This window comes from Aricia agestis, chromosome 13 (genome assembly GCF_905147365.1).
Source record: "Aricia agestis chromosome 13, ilAriAges1.1, whole genome shotgun sequence".
Taxonomy (NCBI): Eukaryota; Metazoa; Arthropoda; class Insecta; order Lepidoptera; family Lycaenidae; genus Aricia; species Aricia agestis.
The window spans coordinates 3,133,582-3,151,569 of NC_056418.1; the positions used below are offsets into that span (position 1 = coordinate 3,133,582).

The 17,988-nt window shown below is 35.5% G+C and overlaps 1 protein-coding gene across 1 annotated transcript in view; it reads left to right on the forward strand.

The window, feature by feature from the left end:
* Nucleotides 1-17,988, forward strand: part of LOC121733422 (hemicentin-2-like) — a 174,652-nt gene that overhangs the window by 66,521 nt on the left and 90,143 nt on the right. The window contains exon 2 of the mRNA XM_042123679.1: nt 7,719-7,840. Within this exon, the coding sequence (XP_041979613.1) occupies nt 7,719-7,840 (122 nt within the window). The remainder of the gene's footprint in view (nt 1-7,718; nt 7,841-17,988) is intronic.

The following is a 17,988-nucleotide window of genomic DNA, read 5'->3' on the forward strand; positions in this document are numbered from 1 at the left end:
TATTAGACTCGCTTCAATACTGCTGGTCGGCCGTTTGTATAGCTTATATAAGCCTAGGTATAGAAAACTATGCGAATTTCTTATTTTAATATTACTGTACTAGCTTGCTATGTCTGAGACTTCGATGTCTGGCCGTATGTCTGTCTGTCTGTCTCCAGGCTGAATCTCAAGAACCGCGATAGATTTACACAGATGATGTATTTCTGTTGCCGCTATTACAATAAATATGTACTAAAAACAAAATAAAATTAATATTTAAGGGCTCCCATTCAGAAAACACTTTTGGAACAAAGTTCTTTATCACGCGTTGCGAAAGGGAGCTAGACGGAAAAAGTTGTAACGACACTTTTTGACCGACACTTATTTAGTACCTGCGAAGTAGGGGCAGGGGGCGTTGATGTGGCGATAACGTAAACTGGCGGGAAATTTAAAATTCTACCATCCCTCTATGGCGGGATTTTTTTTATAACTTCGCTCCATCCGGGTTTCCCTTGATACCTCACAAGTTTTTTTTCTTTATTTGCCTATATTAGTGGTACGTGCTCATGTGTGACTTGCATTTGGCCGATTTTTTATGGAGTAAAACCTCGGTCAATGTGTTCGGTCGACGATTACAAATTTTCTCTCTTTAAATGCTGGCAACTCACTTGAATCCTGATCCCGACGTGTTGCGTGTTTGATTTGACCTCTTACTATAAGGTGATCTATTTTTAGTTTCTTTTTGTTATCCCAAAAAAGTGTTCAATCCAAAAAGTTTTTACTTTAAAAACTTAAGAGCTCACCTGACTCTAAAAATCAAACATCGTCCTTCTCTCTTCACACTCCCGCCCGTCTTTCATATGCCAGGTGAAAAAGGACGGCGCGGAATCATCGCTGAGTTAGTTTTACTTGAATAAAAGATGAACTATAATGATTATGAAAAAAATGTTTTGAGCAAATTTAGGTTTTATCAATACCTTTTTAGATATAAAAATATTAAAGAAAAGACAGCAAACTTCGAAGATCCAAGTAAAAATGTGTCTAAAACAAGGTTTCTTGTAAAAAAGAAACTATCGAGCATTTTTTGAGTAATCGTGTTTTCGTCTTGAGCATTTAATCTTCATGAACTGAAGTAACTTGTGTCAAAAAATCAGTTTTCTAGACCTTACAGATTTTGAGATCTAGGTTAAAGTATGTAGTTAAGTCAGGGTCATATGGGCTCATAAAAAAAAATACACACAGTCGATATTAAAAATTTAATCGTTTAACTCGCTATCTAAAATCAAACATGTAATTTTAACACTTAGTGAGAGTATTAACGATATAAACGCGTATTAGGATAAGAAAGCCCCGTTTAAGCTCCACGGTGCGAGCACGCGAGGATTTCATAAAATATTTTAAAATGCCGCCTAAGCGCCTTTCCTTTTTATGCAGCTTTATAACGAAACGATAAACACGATACAGTTCTTTATGAGGGTTCCGTACCCAAAGGGTTAAAACGGGACCCTATTACTGAGACTTCGATGTCTGTCCGTCTGTCCGTCTGTCGCCACTCGCCAGAATGTATCTCAAGAAGCACGATAGCTAGACTTCTGTTTTTTTTTTAAATATTTCAGCTAAATATTAATTACCCGTAACTCTATGTGTCAATGGGTACGCAAATTTTGCGTCCATAAAAAAAGTCGTTGTATGTACTGCAGTTTCTGAAGATTTTGTCTAAAGTTGAACGTAACATACTTAATTCATTAAAAATTCAAATGAATTAAACTGTGCCACTCAAGGTGTGCCAAAATAATTAACCGTAGTAAAATGTGCAGATGATTGATTATATTAATTATTTATACACCGGATGCTAAGTTGGAAGAAGACAAATATATCTGTGAAAACCGTATTCAAATCGGATCAGTAATTTTCGTGTTAAAGAAAAAAGTTTGGTACAAAATCTTACCCCCTCTTTTGACCCCTTAGAGAGGTGGGGGGAAAAAAATTTATACACCAGATGTTAAGTTGGAAGAATTCAAATATATCTGCGAAAACCACATTCAAATCGGATCAGTAGTTTTCGTGTGATGCTGGAACAAACATACAGACAGACAGACAGACAGACAAAAAACTAACCACAGTTTTGGCTTCTATAGCGATGTAGTGACAGTCCCTGCTTATTATTTTTTGAATATCTTTAATGTACAGAATTGTCATCCTACAGTCCGTGCCTACAGTTTTATTATATTATTTAATTATTTATTATCAAGTTATTAATAATAATTAATAAGTAAATACTTGTGCGTATCAAAATCAGCTCTGTTTTGCAATATACCAAATAGTTCATAACTTTTTACGAGTTTTATAAACATTTAATATAAATCCGATGGTAAAAATGAATATAAAAGTTATTCAAATCCTTTTTTGTACGCCAAAAGTCCGTCATTTGCAAAAATTGAATTTCGAATGTTACAAATCTGCCATAGAGTACAGAGTTTTTACATGAGCGTTGTTCGGGAGTTTTGCATTCATTGAAAAACCATTATTTGGCTCAGCCAATTCTACTGAAAACCCCATAAAGCCAACATACAAGCTTGTCGAAAGCTAGGACCAATTAGAAAAATGTAGAATTTTATTAAAAATTCGTCCCTCTCCAAACTCTATGGGTTCGAATTTGGTCTTTCAAATTAGAGGCGGAAAAAATAGGATTTTGGATTTTAGAGTTCCTTTAAATTTTATTTCTATAACCCAAATAAAATATTGTAAATAAAGAAAGAGTTTACAAAAATTTAATCGATAAACAACACAGTAGGTAAGTACGATTTTTAAACTCGTACCTACTGTATTATGCAACCACGGTGTTTGGTCTATGATTTACAAGCGACAACGAACTTTTAGACAAGACTTTGATATCTGTCCGTCTGTCTGTCTGTCTGTCTGTCTGTCTGTCTGTGTGTCTCCAGGCTGTAACTCAGGAACAGCTATAGCTAGACTTCTGAAAATTTCACAGATTATGTATATCTGTTGCCGCTATAACAACAAATACTAAAAACAAAATAAATTAAATATTGAAGTATTGCTTCCATACAACAATCGTGATTTTTTTGCTATTTTTTGCTCGATATCAATAACTGCAACACATAGGCACTTTAAATACTCAGTTTTATTTGTACCTTAATAATAAATAATATAATTTAAATAAATTAAATAATTAAGGAGGACTCCCATACAATAAACACAATTTTCAGCCTATTTTTGCTATTGAGGTACGGAACCCTACGTGCGCGAGTGTAACTCGCACTTGGCCGATTTTTTTATACTAGAGATCGCCCAATGGTCGAAATTCGACCTTTGTTTCAATGACATTAGGACTACTACCTATATTTTGTAAAAAAATATTGACTTTATCATATTTTTTTCAACTCTTGTCTCTGAGATTCAGGTGATCTCAAACTGGCCGTTTTCAATTTGTCACCTTGTTGTCAACAGACTTCAACCATAAATAAAAGAGTATAATTCGTATGTATAGGCTTGTCACTCAAAAATCTGTCATTTTCCTAGTGTGTGTGTTGTATTGTGTGTAATGTTTTATTTGTTAAAAAAATGTATTATAAAAGCATAATTTCAAAATAATATTAGCTCGATGCACTCCTTCACCATATAAACTATAACTGTGCAAAATTTCATTCACCTACGTTTTCCCGTTTTTCGTCAAAAGGGATACAAAGTTTTTGGCTCACGTATTAATATATATAGATTCATCTATGGTTGGCGTGGTATGGTTGCTTTCGACCAGTGTTTTCCAACCTTGCGACCGCCTAGGGGGGGGGGGGGGGCAATAGTGTGACCACACTTCACATAGATTTCCACTTTTTGGTAGATTTGAGGTCAAATGAATGACAATTTTTTGTATTTTAATAGAAGATCGATATTATAATAACAAATAATATAAAAATTTAAAAAGTAATAATGAAGACAGTCCATATAAACATTTTAGTTTTATTTTAGTTTCAACCACGTACAATACATTGATTAATAAAGGTAGATTTCCGGTAGAAGCTAAAACACGGTCTAGTAGATTTTAGTAGAATATAGCAACGTTTTTGATATATCGAGTCACGAGTGCTTTAAGAGTGGTCACACTGGAGCTATCCAAAGTACTCAAAATACGTCAATGCGATGCGACCCGGCCTGGCAATAGTGTGCTATAGCACACTATTGCCGGGCCGGTACGCCCCGGTACGCGCCGATAAAGTGTGCGCGTACCTTTATACAGCTTTGCAATCATGGTTACTCATCGTGGTCCAGCGTGGAGACCCTTTAACATTTTTAATTAATTTATTTATATAACATGGAAAACTTACAGCTAAGTAATGTCGGTGGCAATTTTATTTATGATTATCAGAAAGCCAATTACAAGTTTTCACCTCTAAGTACAGATAAAATTATACATGATATTGTGAACGGTCTTAATTACATTATATAGAAATGTTTCTTAAATAGGATACAATGCAAAAACAAGTAAATACTTATAGCTTAAGGTTTAAATGATGGTATGGCCAAAAAACCAAAATAACAACATGCTACATACAATAAAATAAGTAAGTAATATTTGGTTGGTTTAAGCATAAAGGGACGGTACCTTCAGGCAAATCGTTTAAAAGGGTCGTAACGTATGTCCCTATAAGATTTTATTTATTTCAATTAGGGCCTTTATGTACCTTACATCATGACGGTTGTAAAGAAAATATGGCACGCAGTATCGGCCTGCCCTTTTTACGTAACGTTATTTATATTTTATTAAAAAAGCACAAATAATTGAATTTTAGGTTGTCGTGAAATAAATATACAATACCTATGTGAAAAAGAATTAAAGACATGAATGGAAGAACCAAATAAGTAACATATTATTATTACAACATAAGGACAATTACTCATTTTTTCCCTTATAATTTGAACAAACCTTGTAACTTATCTACTTCATCATCTGACTATACATTAACTCCACATTTTTGATTTCAAATCAATTTCCCGGCCCCAGAGCCTCTATTTATGCAAAAAACGGCAATTTTTGATTTGTAACTTACCTGCTTCTTCCACTCATGTCTTCAATTATTACAATACAGTTCGACAAGGCTCTATTTGAACGTGGCGAGAAGAGGAACTAAACGCTTCTATCATACAAAAACGTAATTTTTGACATGTGTTTGACAGTTCTCCTTTACCAGCAGCGCTCATTGACATCATTGACACATTCATAATAAAGCCTTGTGGAACTGTACATATTACCAGCAGATCCCGCAGTTCAATTGTTTTAAACTTTGTCCAATTGACGTAAATCGTAATCCAAACAAATAACGTAGGTCGGACGTCTGCCTAGGATCTCTCAGGGTACCTACTATCTAATCAGGAGTTCCCAAACTGTGAGCCGCGGCGCCCTGGTGCGCCGTGGAAAGGCAAGAGGGGCGCCGTGAGTCGATCTTCCATCATTATCCGTAACCACAAATATTATAAAATAAAATTATTATAGTATTATTATGAATAATACAAAGCAGGCAGATGATTAAATATTTGTTTATTACTATTTACTTACTTAACCTACCTATAATCTTTAAGGGAGATCGCAGACGGCGCACTTTTTGTGTGATCGAGTCTGCGGCACACATACAGTCGGTGATGGCGCGGCCATGCCGACTGTATGCGAGTGTGCGCCGCAGACTTTATCACACAAAAAGTGTGCCGTCTGCGATCTCCTTTAAAGATTATAGGTATCCGTCTGCGATCTCCCTAAAGGTGTTATATTTTTGTAATAGCTAGGTAAAGTAGGGCGCTGCGCGCGCCGTGACAAAACTTGTAAGTGCGCCGCAGGCTGAAAAAGATTGGGAACTCCTGAATTCTAATTATTAGTAAGAGAACAGAATATATATTAGTAGTACGTAAGAGGCGATTTTTAACCGACTTTCAATAAAGAAGGAGGTTATCTTTTCGACCCGTATGTATGTAATATTCCCGCCTAGTTTTCGTATAATATGTCAATCTATGTCAGCGGCAGCGTCTGAACTCTGAAGTCTGAACAGATGTGCCAGATTTCAAAAGTGTATGTATGTACGCTTTTATGTTTGTGTTCGCATATCTCAGGAGCTACAGCCTACAAGTCCGATAGTCATTTTTTTGTACTATTGTTCAACTTAGGGAATACTGCAAGTTTTATCAAAATCGGTTCAGACCTTTTTGAGATAGGGTACATACAATTTTTAAGTCGGTTTTATCTTTTTAAAATACTTTTGAGTATATTTTTAAACCCGAAAGAACCGGCGAAACAAATTCCCCAACACGAGCGGGGACTGGGGAGTGAGGAGGGGTGGGGAGTGGGTAACTTCTCCTCATTGTTTGTTTCTCGTAACTGGCACGGTATATTGATTATTGAATTAAGCCACGTCATTCAATTGTGGGGACGTCGATGTACTAAACTAGATGAACAGCTTACAATTTGGTTAATAGAATGAGGGTTATTGAAATTCTATTTGTCACCAGGTGCTGCGATGTAGCCGTCATGTGTCATGATATAGCTGTCATGTGTCACGATATAGCTGTCAGGTGTCACGATATAGCTGTCATGTGTCACGAAATAGCTGTCATGTATCAACAACTCTCCTTATCATAATATCAACTTTCAAATAAAAAATACTATATCAATATCGGTCCACCCGTCTCCAGATGTTACGAATTACGATGTCACGGCCCACGGGTAGACTCATACAAACAGACTAACACTGACATCGAGTCATACATACTTTGTTTTTTATACATGTAATGTAATTGAAACTATTTGTAACAAATTTATGTGAATCTATCATCAAACATCGCTGGCTAAACGTCAGCGCTGATTAGTCGCAGGCACAAGTTTACGTGAACTACATAATTAGTATTCCTAAGTGTAGATGGAATATCTAGCTTCCCGTTTCTACTACTAACTTTCATTTTCCCAGGGGACATAGGTTCCCTCCACTTAGTTTGACAAACAAATCGTCATACAGATTACGAGGTAACATACGTATACATTATTTCTGGTGGTGTATTTCCTCATAAGCTTAATTACAGTAGACACAAGTTCCCCGCTTTGCTTGGGGAGGGAAATTGGATATCTCCTTCTCCTTCTACCATTCCTCTGACTAATTTCGTTTCGGGTCCATTGAAGACATAATATTTTAGCTTGTCCCTCGGGCACCCCTGAGATCATATCAAAGGGTTTTTGTGGTTGTTGTACCACTGTTGATCCTGGCGGCACAGAAGTTGCAGTGGTGGGAGTGTGTGGTGGGCCAATTACAAAAAAAAAAAAGACGAATTGTACGGTGTACCATCGAGGAAGGTGATTCCTATGCAATTGACAGACCAACGTTATTTGGTCGAATATGTCAATTCAATGTTAATTGTGATCTGTCAGCTGGGTTTGACGTAACGCAACCAAACTACTTAGGTCCCCGATTTACATAGGATTCAACTTCTCTGATAGTAGGTACATAAATACATTTTTATACCGAACTTTAATGTTTCCACGAGGTTTTAACGTAATTGCAACTACATTTTCTACCAATTTACCATCTTATTCCAAATGTGTCTACCAATATACCACCTTATTCCAAATATTAATTCTACAAAGTACTTATCCACCAATTCCAAAATATGCTTTCACAAAGCATACAAATTACACAAGTTCAACTGCTTAAACAGCCACTCTAACTCCATTCTGCTTCCAGATGCTGTCCAGCGGTTCGTGGAGCTGCCGACTTACACGGAGGTGAACCCTGGAGAGGATGCCCTGCTGAAGTGCAGGATATCAGACAAGAAGGGGATCTGTTCGTGGCAGAAGGATAATAAGGTAAGTGATAGCCCGTTCAAAGTTCTTGGCTACGACTTCTTACCAAGAACTTCCAGAAGAGAGTTTGTCTTTATAGGTATAATAAGGGTTCTTAATTTAAAATAAAAATAAAATAAAATAAAAATTGTTTTATTTCTGAATAAATTTGAATCAAATATTTTCAGAATGTTGAACTACATGTTGCCTACCACCGGTTCGGGAACTAACCCGGCGAGAAGAACCGGCGTAAGAAACTCGCACGGGGCCACTTTTTAGTAAAAAAGTGGAAAATTTGTCTTTTAAAAAAATAAAATTTACAATGTAAATAACTTAATCTATACAATATGAATACACAATTGTAAGTCACATATAATAAATGTAGAAGCAGCCTTGCAAGCATCCATCCTACTCCCAAGATGTGCTATCGTTTAGGAAATCTTTGACCGTATTATAGGCTTTGGCACACAAACGTTCTTTAATTACTTTTTTAAATTTATTAATTGATAGATTTTGAACGTTTTCCGGGATTTTATTGTAAAGGCGTATACATTGACCTTTAAAAGATTTACTTATTTTGCTAAGTCTGATCACTGGTATTTCCAGCTTGTGCCTATTTCTAGTGTTTCTACCGTGACTATCACTTTTAGTTTTAAATTTAGTTAAATTCTTTCTAACATACAATACATTATCCAAAATGTATTGAGAAGCAACAGTTAGAATACCAATTTCTTTAAACTTTTCTCTCAGAGATTCAAAAGCTGACATTTTATAAATTGAGCGTATAGCTCGCTTCTGCAGCACAAAAATTGTATTGATGTCGGCAGCGTTTCCCCATAAAAGGATACCATAAGACATTCTACTGTGAAAATAACTAAAATAAACTAGTCTTGCCGTGTCTTCATCAGAAATTTCCCTAATTTTTCTGACTGCATATGCTGCAGAACTGAGCTTACCTGCAAGATTAGCAATATGAGGACCCCACTGTAATTTACTATCTAATGTAATGCCTAAGAATATAGTGGAGTCCACCAAATTCATTTTCTCATCATTTAATAGTAAATTGGTTTGAACTTGCCTAACATTGGGCAAAGTAAATTTTAAACATTTGGTTTTCTTAGAGTTTAAAAGTAAGTTATTAACATTAAACCAATGTACTATTTTTGAGAGAGCACTATTTACCTCGTCGTAATTTGACTGCCGTCGCTTCACTTTAAAAATAAGTGAAGTGTCATCAGCAAAAAGTACTATCTCATTATCCTTAACTAGATAAGGTAAGTCATTAATGTAGATGAGAAAAAGAAATGGTCCTAAAATGGATCCCTGTGGTACACCTAATTCTATTTTGGTCCCATTGGATCTTTTACTATTAACTTCAACCCTTTGAGTCCTATTTTTGAGGTAAGAAGTCAAAAGGCTGAGTGCTGAGTCCCTTATGCCATAGTGGTGCAATTTTTTGACTAAAGTAGCATGCTCGACACAGTCAAATGCCTTAGAGAGGTCACAAAAAATACCTAAGGCATCCTGTGACTCCTTTTAGGCTCACATGTCCGCGTCTAGGTGATGTTTGATGGTGTTCGTAACTTTGTTAGGTGTCCTAGCTTGGAGGACATATTTTTCATTTCGTTACTTACACGATAGCGTAAGCGGTAAGAGAAATATAAAAATACCGGGTTAACTTTAACGCAGATTTGTAAAAGTAGGCCTTAGAGCTGGAATAACTCAGAATGAGAAATAGAGCTTCACCCGCGTATATTAGATATTTCACATACAAATTAGTCCACAAAAAATAGCCTATGATCCTTCACGTGGTCTACTTCTTATCTGTGCCAAATTACAGAAAAATTGCTCAAGTAGTTCGTGAGATAAGCCCTTTTCAAATAATTTCCCCCGTTTTTTCCACACTTTCCTCTATTTCTTCGCTCCTATTAGTCTTAGCGCAATAAAATATAGCCTATAGCCTTTCTCAATAAATGGACTATCTAACACTGAAAGAATTTTTCAAATCGGACTAGTAGTTCCTGAGATTAGCGCGTTCCAATAAGCCCTTTCAAATAATTTCCCTCCGCTTTTTCCACATTTTCTCCTATTTCTTCGCTCCTATTAGTCTTAGCGTGATAAAATATAGCTAAGAGCATTCCTCGATAAATGGGCTATCCAACATTGAAATAATTTTTCTAATCGAACCAGTAGTTCCTGAGATTAGCGCGTTCAAACAAACAAACAAACTCTTCCGCTTTATAATATTAGTATAGATTAGTATCAACGTTTTCACTCTAGAGAGCAGCACCAGCTTACACAGTAAACAAAAAGTTGTTTTGTACGACGTTTCAGAACATATTTTTTATCAATATTCTGACGCAACGCCGTGTGGACTGGCTCTTACTGTAATATTAATTGCTAGTAGCGTGCTCTTCTCCAACCATTTCGTTATATTCCTTATTGAATACACCTGGCACGTGACAGTACCTTACCGCTTTCATAGGTTTGGAGACGTTTGACAATTGACTATTGTTACACAGATATTGAATAGATAGCAATATTGACAATTGACATGGTATATTCACGGAGAGAGTATGAGGAGAAACGGATGTGGAACATGGAGTAGGTACCTAGAGTTCAGAGCATGATAAAAGTTTAAATTATAATCTGATATCCTTAATTTAATAAGTATTAATTAACGCATGACAACACTTATTATTATGAATCATAGCGATATTCATCACATTGTATGAAATAATTTCCTACATTGGTTCCATTATCACTATTATCAATTTATCACATGACATCACAATGATATATCTGATGAAACACTATGATAGATTTACTGGGGGTGACATTCCTCCCCACCCCCAAATATGGGATACTGCCAAATGCAAAAAATACCCCAATTCCACTACTGCAATAATGTAGCTTCGTTCCTCATTCGATCCAGTAAATGCAACACAAACAAAACAAACACACAAAACAAAACAAAAATAACAAACAAATAATCAAACAAACTACAAAACGGTATTTATAAAATACTAGCTGTCCCGGCAAACGTTGTCTTGCCATATAATAAATAAAGTATTTCGATTTTCGCCCATATTATTTTATTGAAGTGACTAAATAAGTATGTCACCATAGATGGCAACGTCCATCGCTATCCCGTCGCCCAAACAATGGTCGCTGTCAGTCTCGAGTTGTAATAATTTACTATAATTATTTATTCAACAAATGCACTTATCAATATAAAAAGTACCCAGTAGCCGATTCTCAGACCTACTGAATATGCATGTAAAAGTTAAAAATCAGTAAAGCTGTTTCGGACTAGTACGTGGTAACTAATATTGTGACACGAGAATTTTATATAAAGATGATTGGTTTTTGAACCACTAAATTACTTTTATATTATGCAACTCCGCAGAAATTCATTCAAAACACAGGTACCGTGCATTTTTCCGGATTAATAAGTATCCTAAGGGTCTCTGCAGATATGCAATTTCAAGTTGGCCGACTATCGTACAACTAAATCATAGTAAAAGGAGGGGAAGTAAGTTATCTTCATACAAAGGCACCGCGCGCGGCTTGTATGTGTGCGCCATAGTATCAATGCGTCGCCACGTACGGCACACAACAAAATCTCGGCGAGTTTTCGACGAGTACCAATAGGGGCCAACACTTTACGCTGTACGCTCGCGCCGCGCTTTTACTATGACTAAATTGCATAGTATCACAATATTGGACAACTTTTTAATTGTAGGTAATCGGAAAGGAATCGCGGATCTTATACGATTGGTGTTTAGGAACCAATTATTTAGTTGTACAATTTAGTTGGATGCAATGTGCGAGCTCTCATAAGTCGCTATAGCTATTGGTATACTTTGTGTATTGCGATTCAGTTGGCCAACTTGAAATTGTGAGTCTGCGATCGCTCTAAGTCATTTCCCGGGTCTCACAGTCGGTTCACATTCATAAAGTTAATATACCTAGCGGAATAGAGAAACAAAGGCCTGAGCAAGAGAGATGTCACTATCAGTAACACTGAGTGATAAAAAGAGACGTGTGATACATGACAGCAGCACTCTTTTTTGACGTCCAGTCGGCACGTGCGGCGTTGACAATTTAATCTCATAGAAATCATATTCAATCATGCTTGTGTAAGTGTATACGTACATATATTTTCACACACAGATAAAACCAATTTCGGTTTCGTTTGACAGCTCGAGATTGTTGCTCTATTCCGCTAGGTATATTAACTTTATGTTCACAGTAGAGGTAAGAGACAGACAGATACACTTTCGAATTTATAATATTAAATGACATCTATGTCATTTCATAAAATACAAATTTGCGATTTGATAGGAACTGGACTGAGTCGAACAAGGAACCAAACTGTATTAAAGCTGCATCAATATACGTAGAATACATGCCTATATAAGTAGAATCTGGGTAAATATTGAATAATATATTATGCAATATTTTATCTATAATGAAAACCAAAATTGTCATTTATCAATGGGCTTTAATTGGAAAACCTGCAAGAGGCGCTTAACGTAAACAATATGAAATTCGTAAAGAAAAGACCACCAATCAAGTGTGAAATATAATTCGTTGATGGCATTAACGTACTCAATTTTCACACGATATATTTCGAAAGTAAGGATGAGCCTCGGTATATTTTACGTGAGTTTAGAAATTGGGATGATATTTTATACACCAAATGAAGCGCGGCTTTGAACTTCGTAAATCGTATCACTTCCCTTCTAATATTTAACCTTTCCTAGACATCCACGAATATTTTAAGACTAAAATTAGCCAAATCGGTTCATAATTTAATCCTTCGATCGTGGATTCTTAGAAATCTATTGTTATTCTATTGTATCTCGCTCACCGGTGAGCTTATGGGGCTTGATGGGTTAATTGTTTTTAAAGAAATTGATTAACAGGATAACAAACGTCATCTCGAGAACTGTAAAGGCCCGAGTATCTTATTAGGTCACTTACGTGGGTGACATACATGACATGGCCTATCCTTACTTCACCATATAACGTGAATTATCCGATCGAGCCTTATTATAAAAAGGAATATTTTACATTTTTAATTTGTCGGCCATGTTAATCCCATACACATGTTCCATATTTCATAATATTGGCATAAAGTATGGACGGCTTAACTTTTAATATCCAGTTTTATTAACAGCTTTGCGCCTTTTTTTTCGGTTTTCCATTTTTAATTTTGCCCGATATAATTGTGATATCGGCTGTTACACGTCTTTTAACATTTTGTACCTAATTATTATATCCATATAACCATATTATGGATACTTTTCTAAGCGAAAAATAAATTTACGCTGTACTAATACACTTACATTTACTCTTTACGTGGTAGAGCCATGCTTCGGCACGAATGGGCCGGCTTGATCGGAGAAATACCACGGGCTCACAGAAAACTGGCGTGAAACAGCGCTTGCGCTGTGTTTCGCCGAGTTTACCGGAGGCCTAATCCCCTACCCTCTTCCCTTCCCTACCCTCCCTTATTACCCTATTCCTTCTTAAGGCCCTGTATTCCCAAAAACGGTCGATTTTCAAGATTTAAAAGTGACAGTAGACACAAAAATATAGTAATTTAAATTCTGAAAAAAATATATGTGTTAGTTATGGATCTAACACAGTGGAATATATATTCCATTACACAATATCTTTCAGTCACACACTTTGCGCCTGCTATTTTATAGTTTTTTGATCGTCGTTTTTTTATACATCAATTAAATCGGAGTCAAAAGAACGAAAACATGTTTGTGGCCCGCATGAAAAAAAGATTGGGGACCACTGCATTAGAATATCCATTGTTAACTTAACAAGTTACCTAACATTTAACAACGAAACAGCCTACTATCGAAACAAGTTTCTTATCTCTGTAACAAACTTACAATACATTTAAATACTAATTCGTTTACAAGTACTTTGCCGATAATCCTTGGGTTCGAACGGGTAGACTCATCATTATCATCAGTTTACTATCTTTACTACCGCACTTTGAGACAAATATGTATTACCTGATATTAAATAATGTTATTTACATAAGCACCATACACTCTCAAACTCTTCATTAAATTAAAGTTTAGCCATCATTTAATGCGTTTTAATACTGATGAAAAACATCAATATACCCCTACTGGCTAGTACTGTTGAACTGCCCATTTTGATGATAATATCATTGTCTGATGAAAAAGAAATGCTCAGAACACTTTGAAAACGTCAACTTAATAAATAAATTAAATTAAAATCGGTATTATCAATTGAGAGCTGTATCCCACAGTCAAACACACAAACTGTGTAGATCGATAATAATAAGTAATTTTCTGGTATCTGGAAGCCAAGCTTTGCTTGGAGTTCAAAGAAGAAATAACTGGAAACTGCAGTTTTCCAGGCAAAAGACCTTGATCAAATTCCCTTCAATATCGCATATTATATTCTAAACATGGAAATACTTAAAGATATTGTAATAATATAATATGTTAAGAAAACCGCGCAAGATGCAAGTAACTTCTCGCCCGAATTATTTCTGGCAAAACAGTGAAACAGAGTTGCATTCCTTTAGTATTCTATTCTCTCTCTGTTTCACAGAAATTAATTTAGAATTTCTCTAAAATCTCCGTTTAAAATTAAAAAATATTTTACTACATGTTTTAATCGTGTCATTAGAAAACTTTAAGTAATTCCAATACATATAGTAGGACGTGTTTAAATGAGAGCATTCGCCGCAACTGCGGTCGCAGGGCTGTCACATTAATATTAAATTAAATAAATTATGTATTGTAACGTATAGCTCATTATTAATTACTGTAATTAATGTATATAGCTTTGTTTATATCTAAAATTGAAAATCGGATATTAATTTAGTTAATTTGCGTATTTTTTACATTAACATAATAACATTTTTTACTAGACGTGGCCTGCATGTCGTTTATCGGGAACTGTTCATTTTTGCCAAGATAAAAATTATCATATTTCCTATTCCTGGACTTAAAGTAGACCAAAAATTAAAATCGATAAAGCGGTTCCTAAACCGTGAAGTAATACAGAGTTACAGACAGAAAGACACACTTTAGAATTTATATTATTAGTAAGTATGGACACACAAACAAATTTAGGCCTCGCTAAAACTTTAATGAATCGGAAATTCAAAAGACAATATATATAAGTACTTAATTAAAATTATTAATTAGTATGAACTTCAGCAGTAATTGATCGTTAAATTCGTATTATTTTTATAACAATTGATACAAAAACCTTCAAGTTATCTGAATTCTCAACTCATTAAAAGTCAACAAACTGTATGTGGGACATTAAAAGTTTGTATATTATTATTTTATTGTTATATTATTAACAATGTTATTTGAATAAAATACATACTCAGCGTGACGTCTTTATTTGGAAGCATTTTTGGTTCTTTTTAGGGTTCCGTACCCAAAGGGTAAAAACGGGACCCTATTACTAAGACTTCAATGTCTGTCTGTCCGTCTGTCTGTCAGCAGGCTGTATCTCAAGAACTGCTGTAGCTAGATTTCTGAAATTTTCACAGATTGTGTATATCTGTTGCCGCTGTAACAACAAATACTAAAAACAAAATAAAATTAATATTTAAAGGGGGCTCCCATACAACAAACGTGATTTTTTGGCCTTTTTTGCTCGACATCAATAATTGCAACAGGTAGGCACTTGATATTTTCACAAAGGCCTTAATTTTATGTCTACTTCAATATTTAAGAATAATATTGAAATAAAATAAAAAAATAAGTGGGGCTCCCATACAAAAACACAATTTTTGGTCTATGTTTGCTCTATAACAGTACAAAATCCATCGTGCGCGAGTCCGACTCGCACTTGGCCGTTTTTTTTTTTTTAACGTATCATAGTTCAAAATTGATCCAAAAAAATTCAAACAGCAAATATGCTATAAATAGAAGTATAGATATAAATAACTAATTTGCTTGTCCTTGTTTAACACATAGGAGAAAACACATGGTGGATAAAGACAGCGGATCTTGACTCTTAAACCTTAAAACTTTGGTGCACTGAAATTCGTCTATTTACTTCCAGAATAAAACTAGATTACTTATGTCCTTTCCTGGGACTCAGAGTGTTTCTTTACAAAATTTCATCTTAATCTGTTCAGCAGTTTAAAAGTAAAGATGCTACTGACAGACATACTTTTGCATTTATATTTGTACGGATTCCCATATACTTGTAACATTATCCGGGATCTTGTCAAAAAGAGCACTGAAAATATAACCCTATGTTGAATACAATAGAGCTGATAATGGAACACGGGCTTCAGCTTCCTCAATCATGCAGATTTCCGCACGATGTTTCCTTTCGCTTGAGCGTCTAATGTACTTGATTGCTTAATCAGAAAAGTGTAGTACACAAGTATCAAAGTGAACAAAGAAAACAACAAGTAGTTTTACTAGCTGATTCGGCATACGTTGTTTTGCTCAAACGTAGTGGGAATATACTCAAGTACATCAAAAGATCTTCCGAGAAAGATGTCACTTCTGACGTTGTAAGTTGTATGATGAATAACCATGATTGCCGAATCCGAAGCTGTCTATATGATGCACATTCGACGTTGATAATCCTTCTAATATTTTATATGCTAAAAGTCTATTTGTTTGTTACCTCTTCACAGCCAAACCGCTGCACAAATTTTGCTAAAATTTGGTATGGCGAAACCCTGAGTTCCGAGATGGGACATAATATTATGATACTTTTTATCCCGGAAAAATGTACGGTTCTATCGCAAAAAAATGAATTTTGGCGCTACTAAGCTTGTAGAACAAGTAATAAAATGAAATAAGTACATATTATATAATATTATATTTATTTATGAGAAAATTTTAATCAATTTTTTTCAGAATGTCTACGTGTGGTCACAACGCAATATTTATTTGATAGGACATTACACTATACTACGGAGCACTATTATATATTCTGTGACTATACTACAAAACTACAAAATATACATACGTGTATACTGAACACAATAAAAAAATACAATAAAAGTTATTGAAAAGAGACTTACCTAAAACACGTAAAACTACTTGTGAATTTGCCTAACCGGGTTATCCGCGGGGACATCGGCAAGTCCAACGGCCAGTGATGCGGGAAATAAACTCTGAACCCCGGAGGGAAATCTTTGAAGAATTTACCACTTTTCAGTTTTCGACATTGGACCAATATGACGTCATTAGCGACGACCTTCGTGGCTCAGTGGTTGAGCGTGTTGTCAGTGCCACGCCAGGGGTCGTGGGTTCGAATCCCACCGACGGAACAAAAAAATTTCTATGTTCCTGGGTCTTGGATGTGTATTAAATATGTGTATCATATAATAAAAATCTTAAATATGTGTATGGTATAAAAGTATTAAATATATTTCCGTTGTGTGGTACCCGTAACACAAGTCCCTCAGGTACTTACTGACGTGGTGTGAAGCTTCCATAGATATTATTATTATTATTGACTCCAATATCCAATGAATAGAATCCATACTAATAATATAAATGCAAAAGTGTGTGTGTCTCTTACCTCTGCACGCCTAAACCGCTGAACTGATTTTACTAAATTTTGGCATGCCGAAAGTTAGTCGAATTTTGGAGCAACGGAGTTGCGGGCGACATCTAGTATTCCATATGAAGCCTGCGCGGGAACCGTATATTTTTCCGGGATAAAAAGTACCCTATGTCCTTTTCCGGGACTCAAAGTATCTTCATACATCAACAAAATCGGTTCAGTAGTTTGGGCGTGAAGAGATTACAGACAGGCAGACAGAAAGACAGACAATCTGACACAATTTCACATTTAGGGCCGCGCTACTCCGGAATGGCAGCGGCGAGGCGAGCACTTTCAGTGTCATGGGATTTTAAACTTTATCTTCTACATAGTATATTTATAGTATAGTATACTTAGTATACTTAATACATAGTATCGTTTGAGAAGTCTACGGCAGCTGGCAGCCGCCGGCGGCCGCGATTTCTCAAGCGATACTATGATATATATATCGCTTGGGTATACTGACCGCTGGACCGATATTGTCAAAGTTAGATAGGAGAATGGAGATACTTTGAGTCGCGGAAAAGTACAAAAAATTGATTTAAGAGGGCGACTAACCCCAAAAATCAAACATC